Source organism: Pezoporus flaviventris, unplaced genomic scaffold (genome assembly GCF_033815535.1).
Source record: "Pezoporus flaviventris isolate CSIRO_AGI_PZ_B2104156 unplaced genomic scaffold, CSIRO_AGI_Pfla_v1 ptg000005l, whole genome shotgun sequence".
Taxonomy (NCBI): domain Eukaryota; kingdom Metazoa; phylum Chordata; class Aves; order Psittaciformes; family Psittacidae; genus Pezoporus; species Pezoporus flaviventris.
In genome coordinates this window covers 5,098,444-5,114,234 of record NW_026892553.1, presented here as the reverse complement: position 1 = coordinate 5,114,234, position 15,791 = coordinate 5,098,444, and the positions used below count along the sequence as shown (strand labels likewise).

The 15,791-nt window shown below is 50.6% G+C and overlaps 1 protein-coding gene across 2 annotated transcripts; it reads left to right on the top strand.

Moving 5' to 3' along the window:
- The first annotated feature begins 483 nt into the window (after positions 1–483).
- On the top strand, positions 484–11,340 carry FGF16 (fibroblast growth factor 16). Of its 2 annotated transcripts, none has more exons than XM_061445766.1 (3): positions 484–942; positions 7,066–7,169; positions 10,313–11,340. In XM_061445766.1, exons 1-3 carry the CDS (start codon positions 666–668, stop codon positions 10,556–10,558), a joined length of 627 nt encoding a protein of 208 aa, XP_061301750.1. In that variant the 5' UTR covers positions 484–665; the 3' UTR covers positions 10,559–11,340. The 2 variants fall into 2 exon arrangements, with proteins under 2 accessions (XP_061301750.1, XP_061301751.1); XM_061445767.1 differs by lacking the exon at positions 484–942 and adding an exon at positions 1,097–1,148.
- The last annotated feature ends 4,451 nt before the right edge of the window (positions 11,341–15,791 follow it).

Below are 15,791 nucleotides of genomic sequence, written 5' to 3'. Positions count from 1 at the left end.
TAAACACGCGTCCCGAGCCCGCTCCTCACGTGTTGGGTTTTCCACCGTGCCCGTTTGAGGTGGGGTACACACACACACACAGGGGCAGACCCGCCCCGCTCCGTGCCGGGGCTGCGGGGATCCGGGGGTCTCCCCCGCGGGGAGATGCGGGAGAGGCCCGGGGGGCTGCCGGCGGCGCGGGGCCGGGTGCGTGCGGGGGCTCCATGATTTCATCGGCGGCTTCGCGGGGAGCTGCCAAGAGCTGTTCTGCCTCACTGCGATGTGTAGCTTTTTCCTGCCATTTTTTTAATAATAAAAGAGGGAGTGAAGCCGGGTGGGATTTTTAATCTTTCCAAAAGAAAAAAAAAAAAAAAGGCAAAAAAAAAAAAAGGCAAATGGATCTGAGAAGAAGGAAGAAAAAAAAACCAACCAACCCAGCAACAGCCGAAGGGGATGCCAGTGAGGTGTGGCTTGCATTTAAATATCCAATATGTCAATGTAAGGGGAGTGTGTACGTATATAAAGTGCAGTTTGCATCCGCCGCGGGACACATCCAGCTATGGGAGGCGCGGGCAGCGCGGGGCCGGGCCGGGGCCGGCAGCGCGGGGCCGGGCGGCCGCAGCCCGCGCTCTGAGCGGCCTCTCCGCTCAGCCGCCCAGCTCCCCCCACCCCGCGCCCGCGGCCCCATGGCCGAGGTTGGCGGCTTCCTGGGCGCGCTGGACCCCGACCTGCACGGCTTCCCCCCCGCGCTGGGCGCCGCGCTGCCCCTCGCCGACTCCCCCGGCTTCCTCAACGAGCGCCTGGGGCAGATCGAGGGGCGGCTGCAGCGGGGCTCCCCCACCGACTTCGCTCACCTCAAGGGCATCCTGCGGCGGCGGCAGCTCTACTGCCGCACCGGCTTCCACCTGGAGATCTTCCCCAACGGCACGGTGCAGGGCACCCGGCAGGACCACAGCCGCTTCGGTAAGAGAGGGAAGGGAAGGGAACGGAGCGGGGGTGCCCGGCCGGGCCGGGAGCAGGTGCCCTACGAACACAGCTAATTACCCCGCTAATATAAATCATCCCGGGACAGATATAATTAGACTCCTAAACAAATGCGCTCACTCCCCGGCAATGCGGGAGTTTTTATTTCCAATTTCCTACTCTCCCGGCGCTCAGCCCTTCTGCAGGTGCACAAAAACGTGCCTTAGCAAGGGGAAACGGGAAAGAAAAGTTTGGGGGGGGGTGAAGATCAGCTCTAGCTGTGCCTCTGAAGTTAGTGGTGAGGGAGGCAAAGGAAAGGAGAGAGCACGCTGGAAAAGGAAATTCCTAGCTTTTTAAAATTATTATGATGGTTTTCCTCTTTTTTTTTTTTGGTCTCTGCAAATACTTGTGAGCTGATTTCTTCTACTTGCAATGAGTTTCATTAGAAGAGCGTCTCCCCAAAGTGGGCAGGGAGCAGTTGGCTGGATGGGTGTCAGAAGCTTGGTTCAGGGAGGTCGTTGGAAAGGGAATGGGGAAGCTGGAGGGGGAAAATCGCTCCGGGGACCCGTGAGAGAAAGGAGAAGATGGAACAATAGGCAGAGCGCCCTGGAATTACCTTGCTGCCTGGGGTACAGCTGGAAGACGGCAGCGCCTGTATCAGTGTCACACGAGAGCTGGGATCTCTAATGAGACTGTATGTAAGCTTCAAAAAATGCATCCCAAGCCGCAGGCGAAGGAGTACAGTGAGTTTGAGCACAGCTAAGAAAAATTCCCGCTACTTCAGCATCTAGTGCAGGTGTCTGTGTAAGCTATCAGCGAGTCCCATGCCAGTGACCTCAGCTCAGTTGTCAGCAGGTTGCAAGAAGTGCTCGCAAGAGTTTTTATGGCTTTCAGGTGATTTAACTGCTCGGTGGAAGGAATTCAGAGGGGGTTCTTTTTGCCTTTACTTGTTTGCAATCAGTCTTTTCCGATACTCCAGGAAGGGTGCTGCTGGTGGTGGTGGTGAAAGGCAGGGTTTGGAACAATTGGAGAAGCTTATCTCCGTAGGGCACTTTCCATAAACACCAGGTGTGTGCATGGCATGTCCCTGCCTAAATCAACAAGAAAGTCATAACCCACGGGTCGGAGGCAGGTACTCATAGGCTCGTGGGGCACACGTTCTGTAATTACCTCCCCAAAGACACACACATTTAACCTTTCATGCTACAATCCGTGATGAGTCTCCATGTTAAAAGAAACTGAAAGCGAACCCATTGCATCTGCTTGGGCTTAGTTCAATCTGCCACGTAGGATTTCTATCAGCTCTTTTTATGTATTACATTAAGTAAGCAGCCAGTTTCAAGTGGAAGCATTTATCTCAGTTCCATTTTTTTATAAAGATTGGGTGCAAGCAAACTTTGGGAAAACACACTGGACAGACTAAAACCTTTCATGAATTTTGCATGCTTTGGCTTAAGTCACACAGTGCATCCAATAAATCGAAGCATTGGCATTCCCTAAGTGCTTTAGCAGTCAGCATCCAGCTCCGTAAACTAGACCAGACTTCAGATACTATAGTTTTCTGCTTCAGGGTTTTCCCAGAGGCAGTGTAAAATAAATAGTTATTTGTTGTAATTGCAAGACAAAGCCCCAAGGGATTAGACTGGAATCCTCGTGTTCAGATCAAGTTGGACTGAACCTCGCTTCAGCAGAGACTCAAAGCAATAACATATTGGCACAGAGCATTCACCATCTGCATTCGGTAGCCATGAATATTTAAATTCCAATGTTACTGGTATGGTTCATATTAGGATGTCATGTATCGATGCATTCCTAAATTTTGCATGCAGCAATCAGAAAGCAGTAACTTATTACAGAAACAGGCAGCCTGAGTGATTCTAGGGAACTATACAACTGTGGTGAGGGATACAGAGCTAGACAAGGGCTTAAGGGCAGCAGTTTAAAGCGGCCTTAGATCTAGGAGCATCTGGGGAAATGCTTCAATCCAGTATGGTGGTGTGGTGGATCAAGAACCTGGGGCTGGAAGGTGCTCCCTGATACCATTAACGTGCTCCATGGATGGCTGTGACACTGCAGTGGAGGCACATATCCAGCTGTAGATGGGATGTAAGATAGAACTGGACTTTGCATCTCTGTGTCTTAATACTAGAAGTGTTTCAGGAAGAGAAGGACAGTATCTGCACCCTCCCATGCACAGCCAAAAGCTACCAAATGTACAAGACATCCATGTCTTCCAGAGAGGAAAACAAAGAGCTGAAGTCCTGGTGATGAAGAGCAGAGAACCGAGGTCCTAACAGCGAGGGTTAAAAGGAGGAGTTCTTCTGTACCACAGTATTCAGGGGATGTGACCACAGGACAAACACTGCCTGAGCCATCACTGTAACTATTCCCTCTCATCTGTCAAGGGCTGGAGCACTCCTAAATCACACCTGTCTTCTGGAACATGATATTTCATACTTGTAAAAACACAGCTTCATGCAAGAACAATGTGGCACAGCTTATTTTCACTAGAGGAGGCTTAACACAGACTTTGGTGAAGCCCTCCAGGACTATTGGAAGAAAGCTTCTTCTCACACTGAAGTGCCCAGATTCATGCTCGGAGCCACCAGCTCCACCTAAGTCATCCCAGACAGAATAAAGTGTTTTCAAGAATGTATCTGTGCCCCCTGCATCTGCTAAGACCCTTCCTGTACAAAGAAATAAAGGACAGTCAAAATCTGGAGGGGGTTTGGATTGACATTAGTGTCCCGTGAGACTCCTTCTTGGAATGAAACCAAGACAAATTCACCAGGAAAATGCACACCAGGAGGAATTGCTCCTTCTCTGCCTCATGCCTGTTTTACAGCAGTGTTAAACAAGTGACACCAGTGGCTCTTTGAGGGAGAAAAGGCCTTGACTTTGTACTGCAGACTAATAAAGGCAGCAAACGAAGCTGCTCTTGAGTACAAACCTGCTAATGGATCTGCAATGCCAGCTCCTAGGGAAGCCAATGAAACCTCCAGGGAGAGTTTTGCTGTCGATTTTGCCATTCAGACAATGGTGCACCTGTTGCTGAGCAGTTGTTCAGGTTTTTAGCCGAAGCTTTAGGTTTGCAGCCATTAATACAACATCTGATGTTTCTGTACCCGGCTCCTGAAGTCAGTCATGTAAGAAGAGACAGGTGCAAGGAGCTGAACTGTTCTTTGAGGGATGGTTTATAGTAAGGCGAGAGCGTGCAGGTCCCTGCAGAGCAAAGCTTGGGAGATTACTCCGTGCTTTTGGTGGTAAATGAATCCCATCGGAGTCTTAATCAAATCTCTCCCAATAATTCTCTAGAAAGGCTCAAGGAACAAACAGTGAATAATCAAAGCAAGGAGAAAAGAAAGAGAAAAGCCAAGTCCTGGGGGGCAGAAACAAGCCAAAAAGAGGCACATTCACCACAGACACACACCGCTACAACCGGGAAGAGAATTCTTGAGCCGGCCCCAGTGACCGCTCCCTGTGCTGCTGCAGATCAGATGTACGGAGCTGCAGCAGTTGGAGTGAGCTGAGGACAGGATGGATATCCACCCACTTTTTTCCAGCCTTCACTCTGTCTCCTCACTTTTGCAGGTTTAAGCTACGTTCTCAATGCTGTTTCGACAGAGCTGTCTTTCTTGCACGTCTCCAAGTGCCACCTGGAGATCAGGAAAGGGGAGTATTGCAAGGGATGTTGTCAGAGGAGATGGACATGGGCACACCTTGGAGAGGTTTCGTTTGCAAAACCAGCATGTATTTACCCAAACTGCACCAGATGAGGGGTGTCACCCACCCACCCAGGGAGGGGAGATGTTAATGCTGCTCCAGGTTGCTCCTTACCAGGCCTTTGGAGACCTGGACTCATGTGCCATGTACCGGGTGTGCTTGCGGGTATGCTCAAGCAAAGCTCTTCATTTCCCTGCCTTGGACATCCCTTGGTTTCTAATGAGACCAGCAGCATTTTCCTGCTTCCCAGGAGGAAAAATAAGACAAATAAGACACAAAAATGCTGGTGCTGACAACTGAGAACTGTACCTATAGGAAGGTCCATCTACTGCTCTCCAGTCACCAGATGTTTTTCACATGAACATCCATTTGTCTCCAGCCTGGGAAAGACTCCCCCGTTTCTGGGTATCCCGGTATTCCTTTACTCCCTGCACAACTTTTTACACTCTCTAGTTGTTGTCAGTCATCCTTCACTCCCTTTTCAAACAGTGGTTGTCATCATCTCTGTCCCGCAGATGGGAAAACGGAAACAGACAGCAGCTCAGTAACTCCCTCCATGTGTCAGAACTGGTGGGTAGCAGAGGCAGAAGAACATCCCTCATCCTGCACCTCTTCCCTCCCCATCTGTGGGCTTCTTCTCGGATAAGAAACCACAATAACTACCAGGGAGCAAGCAGAGCAGAGCCAGGGTCCTGGTCTGCCTGCTTGGCTTGAGAAGGCTGCTGTCCCTGCCTGCGCTGCCTGCTCCTGGTGTTTCTGAAGGCAATGTGTCTCCAGGCATGTTTCACCTGGGAAAATACCTGCAGTAGTCCATAATGCGTGTCTTCTGCTGTTTGCTTCCCTGTTTGCCTCATGGAATTGCTGCTCCCAAGTCTGTATTGCATCTCCCTTTGCCCCCATCACCCTGTGGCTGCAGTAGGGCTGGATTTGATGTGCAAGAACCAGAGTAGGCAGGGCAGAAGGAGGATAAAGAGCCTGATAACAGGGTAAGAAGACTAATTCTTGCAGCCAGCTTCTGACTGATGAGCATGCATTGAGCAAAGGGGGACAGAGGTGCCCATCACCATCTGGTCTGTCCTATATTTAGGTGGTGATGCAGTTACTGTCTGAGAGCTGTCGCACCCAGGCCTGGCCGAGCAGAAGACACATGCCTCAAGCCAAGGGGTGACTGGAGCCAGGCGGCTCAGGTGGCCGCTGTCACGCGGTGATTTTAGACTCAAGGCAGACTTTTAAAAGGAGGTAACCTGATCAGAGCAGCAATTGCTCAGGACCGGGCATTTTGGGAGCTATATTAAGAGGTCTGGAGCCATGCTAAAGGTTAGAGCAAGTCTGCCCTCCTGGCAATGGCAACGTCTCATCCAGCCATTAGATGGGATGTTGAAAACCTTCTTCCTTTCTCTGCTGCTACTTCCCAGCTAAAGACTGCCCGTGACCTGTAGAGAGGAAGAGTGTGATACCCAGAGTCAAACACGGTCCCACCAATGCCTTCAGGAGGTTTTCCTGCGGAGTCTGAAGGTCTCCACCACTTGTGATGTTGGCTTTGTTCAGAGCAGTTACCAGTTCAGACACACCTATTTAGGGGCTGTTTGGTTTTAAGTGCTTCACCAAGGGTTCTCCTGTTCCAAGTCTTCCCTCCATCACAACAACTGCTGACCCTGATGATGTCTTTGCCAGAGGAAATGAGGCTGCCCCTCATTGTTTGGAGCATCTGACACCATCCGTGTAGGCTGAAGCCCACGGAGCACAGATGCTGCTGGACCAGGCAGGGGCTGGCAGGAGGCTCAGGGTGACGGAGGAAGGACCGGCAGCTCCATGACACCACAGGCTGCAGAGGAAGATGTTTTTCTACCTATATGTATTTGAAGCTGGATTTTATCCCTGTGGCTTATATACACACCTGGGGGTGGCAAGTACCCCACTGGAGTGCCAGGATGAAGGTGGCCCTCACAGACATCTCTTCTAGGGCTTTTTACTTCTTTTTGTTGAACTCATCACTTTGAAACACATGGGACTATAACCTCAAAGCAGAAGCCCCTTGGTGACAAAAGTCACTCTCCTTTTAGTGAAGAGCAAAACCCAGCCTGGTAACTGCCTTCTGAAATGTCTAGTGAGTTAGAGACAAGTTTCTACATCTGTCTTCTTGGTGATAACTAGGGAAAACCAAGCCCCATGCCCCAAAACCAAGCCAACAAAACCCAGCAATCCTTTTCTTATTAGCAAAGGCAATTCCTCTTTGGTGGGGAGAAGCCTAGAGTCTGAAGATTACACACATATGGGCTATAGACTGTTGTTATAAATAAGGGAAACAGGGTCTGCAAGGGCTGGGAAAGGCTGGTTTGTCACGTGAGCCTGGTGGTGGGTTTATTCTCTGTATGATCTGGACTTCTTTTCCTGTTTCAGGGATTTTGGAGTTTATTAGCCTGGCAGTGGGGCTGGTGAGCATCCGTGGGGTGGACTCAGGACTCTACCTCGGCATGAATGAGAGAGGCGAGCTCTATGGGTCGGTAAGTGTACGGGGTTAAACAACATCCGCAGCAAGGGGGTTGTGGGCCCTCATCAGTGTCATGAGCTGTGTCTGCCACAGGCCTCCAAAGTTCTTGGGCTGCCGCATGCCTCCATCCTATCCTGATGCCACTGTTGTTGTAACATAAATGATATAAGTGCAATAGGGTTGTGGAGGGAGGATGCACTCGTGCCGGGAGAGCTGGCGTGCTTGTCAAGGTTTTGCCTTTCAGAAATGGTGTGAGAACAGTCAACTAAAGGCGGGGGGGGGGGGGGGGGGGAATATAGCATAAATCCAGGGGCTGCTTTGGGGCTTTCACTGCCTAATACATCAGTGTTGCACTCTGCATGGTCACGGTCTGCACCCATCTGCAGGTGTTACATCCCTATTACAGCTCTTTAACTAATGGAAGCTGAGTTGAGGTCTTAACAGCTGGGCAGAGGTGCTTCCTACCAGCTAATTTAACTCAATTCCTAATTACTTAACTCAATGTAAACCAGTTATTTCTACTTAGCTGGAAGAATCACTTCTATTTTGAATTATTAACTGCATTCTAGGTAGCCAGGTTGAGGTTTCCTTTTCGGTAGCTGCTGTGCTTCATTGGTGCTTTTTCTTCAGATGCCCCATTGCCTTTAATTCAACCCATCACCCACGTGTGATCTTTTAAACGCCTCTTCCTAGATCTCAGCACTACCCTGTATATGATGAGGATATTGATTTTTAAACATGGATCACACTAAGTTTAAATAACAAAACAAACCAGTTTTAAACCAAAGTGGGAGGCATGTACTTCCTCTAACCAGATCAGCTCAACCTCATAGCACAGGGACTTAAACTTGGGTACTCTGCATATAGAGAAGCTTTCTGAAAACCTTTGCTTAGCAAACAGTAAACCATGAGTTTCCATCATCTTTTCTTCTCCCATTCCCATCTGAGACTGCTGCAGACCCTTCCACTATTTAAGATGCACTTACTGATGTCTATATGAGAGAATCTAACATGAATCAAAACCTTACTTTTCCACTTCATTTTTGTAATAACATCTACCCTACACTGAAGTTAAATGTGGAGGCAGTGGTTAAATTACAAATGTTCAAGACAGATAAAAAGCAAAACCACCAGGATTCCATAAAACATAAACGAACCTTAAAGCACAGTTCAGAACACAGGGCTGGAGCCTAGAGCAGCACCTCTCCTGTCAAACCCTGCTCAGCACCTCTTGGAGTTGCAGCTTTTACTGGTGGAAAGGAGGACACAGCCCTGCCTGTTCCCTTCCTGCTTCCAAACCCTGCAGCTCTGCTGATGAATCAGCAGTTTCATGATGGGTCAATTAAACTCTAGGGCCTGAGTACAGGTTACGACACAGAAACAGAAATACCACGATGGCTTTTCAGCATCAAAAGTCACTCCAGTATTCCTAAATAGAGGTCCATAAAACAGCACCTGACAGCAGCATTAGCATCACACTGGCATTTTAGGAGGTTACAGTACAGGTGTAATCAGCAGTTTGTCATTTCCCTCTGTGCCAGTTTTGATGTATGTTTTGATACAGCCAGAGCCAGCCATCCCCAGTGACATGGAATCCCCTTGGGACAGTGTCCCTGCCTGTCCCTGGCCACCTTGTGCCAAGGTTTCTGTTAAGCTTCCCCCTGATTTCAGAAGCACAACTAATAGAGCAGTGACAGTCACAGGCAGCACCCTGCACACTGCCCATACAGTGCCAGGCTCAGTGGGGACATCCCAGGGTTTGGAAAGAAATGAATCCCACATTGACTCACCCCAGGCTTTCCAAGCATCTGACACACACACACTGCACCTCTGGACAGCCCAGTGCAGAGCAGGTGAACTGGGGCAAAGCAGCAGCACGTGGGTTCAGCTGGTCAGCAGCTTCTGATGTGTTCTGAGCAGACATCCTAGGGGAAGAAAGAAAATAGTCTGTATGGATAGGACTGGGAAGAGAAAGCCCCGGTACCTGGTTCTCAGGTGGCAAAGGTGTTTTGGAGGGCTCACAACTCACCTCAGGGTTTATTTAATTAACAGTAAAACAGTCAAAACAGGCTCTGAGTGCAGGGGAGCTTCTGGGTCTTATGACAAGAGATCTACTGCAGGCCGCAGCAGTTACTTAGCACTCTGTATGCCCTAGGTAAGATACATTCCCTCCCTGACTAGCTCACCGTGTAGGTGCAGTGTTTGTAATCCTATAGCATCCTACGTTTGCAGACAGCCTTTCATCTGCAGGACTCCCAGCTCCCCCACAGCAATCCCTTCATGGGATGGGCTGGGGGTCCCTCTGCGACACAAAGCCACGCATGTCCTCGTGGGGCAGAGGGACAGCCCCCTCCTCATGGTCTGGGCACATCCCTGTAGCACATGGAAAGCGCAATGAGCATGAACGGAAAATGCATCATCAAATGGCTGCTGTCAACAGCCCCTGGCTGGAAGGGTTGAGGGAAAGGCTGGTTGTGGCTGCAGTGACACTGGTGCCACCCATCCCAGCCATGGGTCGGCACACACATCCCATCACCCATCACTGCTGTACGTCTTCCCCGGGGTTAGACATCCCCATCCAGCCCTCTCCAGGACTTGTGGCCTCACATCACAGCTACCTGGCGCTTCAGAAGATGAAAGGCCCCAGGAATGCTTTCATTCCTGCTGCAGTGTGTACTGTTACGTGCCCTCAGCTTTCAAAGCAGAGCTGGCTCCTCTATAAACCCTCCTGAGGCACTGCCTGAGGTTGTCCCTCACCTAAGGGAGCAGTTCTGGTGTGTGTGGTACCTGTGGACGGGGCTGCTGAGCACAGAACTCGCACCCTGAAGCACAGAGACCTCGCTGTCAGGTTCAGACTTTGGCTACGGCCCTGGTTTGGGTTTTTGTTACTGGGCACCTTTGCCGAGTGCACGCCCACCTTCTCCTCCTCCTTTTACCTCCTTCCTCCTCCAGCTTCAGAGGTGTTGGGGTCCCGGTTTGTGCTCATTTCCAGCTCTCAGCCAGGGGAAACATCCCCAGCAGTGCAGTCCCTGTCCTCAGGGAGTCAGGGGAGGGCAGCTGGGAAAATGACAGGGAAAAAAGCGAAGGGAAGGAGGAAAAGAGCTGTTTTCACTGTAACTTTTGACACAAATGTCTTTTCTCCCCCCCACACCGCAGAAGAAGCTCACCCGGGAGTGCGTTTTCCGGGAGCAGTTTGAAGAGAACTGGTACAACACGTACGCCTCGACCCTCTACAAGCACCCCGACTCGGAGAGGCATTACTACGTGGCTCTGAACAAGGACGGCTCCCCCCGCGAGGGGTACAGGACTAAGAGACACCAGAAATTCACCCATTTTTTACCCAGGCCTGTGGACCCTGCCAAAATCCCTGCCATGTACAGAGACCTCTTCCACTACAGGTGATGTTTCCTGCCGCTGCCCCCGTCACTGTACATACTTGGGCTCCCAAGCTTTTTCCCAGAGCACTATATTAATAGTCATTCCATCATTCCTGTAAGCGTAGATGACGTAGGAAAGCACTTACATTGAATTCAGACACTGCTGTTCCTCCTTGTTTCAAGCCTATATAGAACCTGGGTTATTTATGGGGGAGGGGGTAGGGAAGGGAGGGAACCCTACGTGTAATCTTTCCTTTTCATTCACTTCCTTTACCTGGTCGCGACAAGAGAGGCCGAGTATTCAATGTTATGGTTGCTTCAAGGAACAAGCAGGTGAACAAACCTGATCCCCAGGGTGGGGAAAGAAACCAAAATCAGCTAAAAAGGAAGAGAAGGGAAGAAAACGACCACAGAACTGCTGCAGATGCTGCTGCTGAGCTGGGGATGGTGACCTGGAAGAAAACAGCCCTTTGAGTGGTGCCCTGCTTAAGCAGCCCAGGAGTTTGCTACAAGGATGATGCTACATGGACTGGTCCTGACGCGTGGGGGTTTTTTCCTGCTGTTGGGGTGGGAATGGGGCAAGGAACATTATTCAGATGTAAGCATGGATACTGTGCATAGGGACAAAACTATTTATAAAATGTATATGATATTTATTTTATATATTTATTTATTTCAAAATAATTTTATTTTTAATGAGAGATGCTATGACCGGATTTTCATCAGGAAGAATAAGGTCCTACTGAAACAGGAAAAAAAAAATGAGTTTTAAGAGCTTATTGGCAATAAAATTGTCTTTATATTGTAGATTTTCTTGCTAGCCCTTTATTTTTTGGTGCTCTGGTACAATTAACCCAGTATTTCCCCATCTGTATTAAGACTATTAAGACCACCTCTAAAAAGGCTTTATGGGGTAAAGAGAAGTCACCTGAGCCCCAAACTCTTGTATGAGGATGCCATTATACCTGGAATGTATACACCTGGAACGTGACCCTACTGAAATGCCTGGCTGATGAACTGATTTCCAAGAACTGCAAATCCAGCCCTTTACTCTGATATGGGCAAAATAGGTCATGGGCCACGTCAAGCACCGGGCACAGCTCAGCTTTTGTGGCTTTGAATGGGACTGACCCAGAACACGAGTCACCGTTGCTATGAAGGGAGGAACCTTGGGCTGTCCCTCACCTCTGCGGCCCCACAAGCCTGGGAAGTGCCGGTGCAGCTCCTGGTGTGAGTCATGGAATGGTTTGTGTTGGAAGGGACCTTAAAGCTCATCCAGCTCCAACCCCCTGCCACAGGCAGGGACACCTTCCACTAGAGCAGCTTGCTCCAAGCCCCTGTGTCCAACCTGGCCTTGAACGCTGCCAGGGATGGGGCAGCCACAGCTTCTCTGGGCACCCTGTGCCAGCGCCTCCGCACCCCTTATAGGGAAGACATTTGTCTCGATGGCATCTGAGGAGCTTCAGCACGTGTTGAATTGCTGTGGATTAAATGTCCCATCAAAACTCAAGTGGAGAAACAGCTGGAGCATCCGCTGAGCATCTGGATGGACCCATCATTCCTGCAGTAAAACCACCACATCTCACCCAAGACTTACCTGAAGCATCCTGGACAATCAGTGGCGAAACTGTAGAAAACAACAAAAGCAATTCCCAAAACCCCTCGTTTTTAAGGAATTACCATGGATGAAGACCACCCCTGCAGGCAGCGCTTGGACTTGCACATATGCATGGCATTTTCCTCATCAGAAGCTGTCTGGTCCCACAATCCCATCACATTTCCTCTGTTCCAGGGCAGCTCCTGCCTTCCGTTGGGCTCCACCAAACCTGCCTCCAGTAGCCCCCAGCCAGCCCCACATTTGCACCCTCCTCTTGTTGGGCTGGCCTGGCTGGGGATGCTCATGGTGGAGTCTTTGCAGCTCACGCCATGGTGACACTCGTGCCACACATCTGCCCTCGCTGCCTACTTGAGATGCCAGAGGGCTGCCAGGGAGGCTTCAGGAATGATCCCAGTTTACTCTTCTGTCCCCTGTGACCAGCAGAGAGGGTTTGTAGCAGAGGTGGGAGCAGGAGTGTGTAGTTGCTAGAAGCACTCTGCAGCACAGAGGAGAGGTTGGCATGAAACGTGGCTCTCCAGAGCATGCAAAAATAGGTACAAACACAGCTGTAGTAGCCTTGAGTTGGGGTTTTCTTTACCACAACTGCACCTTTCACAGTGCTGTTCCTAACAAAGCAATCGAGGTGAAAGAATTCTTGGCTCCTTCAGCTTCAAGTCTATGAATTCCCAGGATGATTTCACTGATTTAGGGATCATCCACACCAGCTTCTTCCTGAGCTGTGCTGCTAACAGAGCAGCAGCCCAGGAGTCCAGCTCTGCTTCTGGCTGTTCACTGCCTTTTATGCCACCTCCTGCATCCCTGCCATGTCCCTTCACTGTCCTAGCAGCTGGGTGCAGCCACCAGGCTGTGACTGCAACAAGGTGATCTCAGGAGCTTTACCTGGAATGATCCAGCCACAAAGGAATTTAATCCTGTGTTTGAAAGGAAACGTGCTTATTTACCTTCTTCCTCTGAGTCACTGCTGAAACATCTCCTCGTGAGCACGCCTGCTCCTAGAAAGTGTCCTGAGGAGTACCTCTGACCTTCCCCTGCGCAAAGGGAAATCCCTCAGACCTCGAGCTTTGCTCTGCCTCCCTGGGATGATCCTGCCTTTGCTTTCCATTGCGCCTGAAGATAAATCCAGTGGTTAAGATCCTGCTGCTCTTCTTCAAAACGAAGGACAAAACCTGATCTCAGCAATGCCACATTCTTCACCCATTGCAAAGGGAGCTGATTTGGTCCATGGGGACAATGTGGGGGACTTGTATGTTTGATACCCAGATCGACGAGCTGCCTCCTGCCATGAAAGGACACACAGGAGCAAGGGATGGCGTTAACACCTTTTCAGGACCTGGGTTCAGAAAAAAAAGATCCTTGCAAACAATAAACCCCACAGAGATTTTGCTAGAAACGCCTTGGTAAAGGCTGGTGTCACCTCCCACGGGGGACATCGCGTAAAGGTGGAGCTCAGCACTGCAAAATCCCACCCAAAGGTTTGCTTTCAGCAGGTATTTACTGGGTTTGGTTCTGGTTCAACACAACACTGTAGGCAGGAGTAACCTGGCTGAGCTGGGAGCTGAGCAGCAGCAGAATTAACAACTGCAGACTCCGGCTGCGTTCCGAGCAGCACAGGGTGCAGTCGGCAATGGGACACGCTTGCCTCTTGTCCTGTCCCCGCACAGAGCGGGCTGTCACCTTGTCCAGCCGTTCATTATCCCACCGGTGCCTGGAGATGCCGACTGCTCCTTTGGCTTGGAGGCTTCCACAGGGCTGGCGAATGGACCCTGCAGCCGGGCCGAGGTGGGTCTGCTCCAGCGACGGGCCCTGCTCCTGCTGGGAAAGTTTCAGAGGAAAACACGTTTGTGATGCTTCAACCCAAGAGACTTCCTCGTAAATTAGCAACAGGAAACGTTGATGTGTTTGGAATCTCAGCTCAGTTTCTACGTCTTTCAAAGTCACAACAGAGCTGAAAAACTCCTCCCAAAGGGAGGGCAAGGGTGGCTGGTGCAGGGGGTGGCCGTGGTCCCGCTGCCCCTTCACCCCCAGTGCTGTTTTACATCCACAAAGATGTGGGTCTGAAAACCACATAAATAGGACAAAAGGCTTTCAACCCTTCCCCTTCCACCCAGAGGGATGGGCATGTTGGAATGGAAACCTAATACCGGGAACAGCTGTGCAAAGCAGGAGGGTGGATGTCAGCAGCAAAGAGACAGGCAGTGTCTTGAGTGTCTCTACAACGGGGTGCAGAAACAGAAGGGAACCCTCTGTGTGAGGCCAACATAGCACCAGGCACAGCACAGCCCCAGCAAAAGCATCCCTCTCCCCAGCTTTGCTGCGTGATCCAAGGTCTGGGAGGGGACTGAGGAGACAGACCTACAAGGGGCAATGCACATGTGGCCTCAGGGATGTCCCTACAGGGACACTGCAGAGAGCTATCCTGGGTGGGACATGTGGCTCAAGGCTCATTTCTCCATGGAGGGGGAAGGAACAGAGGCCCCAGGGACTTACCTCCTCTGGAGTATGTGATGGAGAGCCTGAACAGCAGAGAGAATCCATGAACTCAGTGCTGCCAGGCAGGGAAGGTGCCCCTCCAGGCGGGGGGTGCACCAGGCATCAACCATGTCACATTCAGCGTCCAGTGCTTTTCACATGCACCAACCCCTGAACACGAAGCCAAGGCAGCTGAGATCAGACCTTGAAAGCAGCTGAGCAGAGAGCCAAGGGGTTAGCACCTCCCCTGTGCTCACATTCCTGCCCTTCTCCAGGGCAGCATCACCCTCCTCTGGTCACCTCCAGGCCCTTGTCACCAGGCACAACAGGTACAGGAGCTGTGCCTGGATGAAAACCACCTTCCTGCACCTCAGGGCAGCACAGCTCTCCCAGAGACTCTCCTGGGTGGTGTCCTACTGCTGCTCTGTGCTGGGATGCATCTCCAGGGCGGACTCCCCAGTGCAGAGGGTGCATATGGGGCTATGTCCACACCTCAGCAGGAATGGGAAGTTCAAGACCCTGCACACTTCATGGCAACACTTACCCAAACGTCTCCAGCTGGGCGCATTTAGGACATTTGTCTTCCCATAAACGGTGACAGTTTATCAAACTCCAACCATCTTTTTGCTTGACCTGATGAATTTAACTTTTATTTACTCTGCTCAGGGTGGTTTTGCTTTTGAGGTAAAGACAAAAGACCCCACCGGGTAAGCTCAGTGCTGGAGCCCCTCGCAGCCCTGCTTTGTGTGAGTTTGTAACCAAATTAAAGCTACAGGGACATTTCAAACCACGTTGCCCACACTGCCCCTTACAGCACAACGTGAGTATTTTCATACCAGACATGACTGCCATGGCATCTGCCCTTTCTCAGCTCCCAGCACATCCAGCTGTACCTCCCCAGCAGATGCATCCGGGGCAGCAGTGGGGCTGCAGCCCTGGCCAGGAGCTACCAGAGAACTTCAGGTACCGGGAACAAGTATAGGGACATATTCAGAACACAACTCTCATGCTGGTTTTTGCATAGGGAAGGTTATTTTTTACCCAAGAGGTGGGATTTAATAACTAAGAAAGGGAGAAGTACAATTATAAGGATAAAATACGTAATTAGGTTCTTCTAATTGGACCAAGTAGAACATCACCTCACACATAATGCTGTATCATGGCTGGGTGA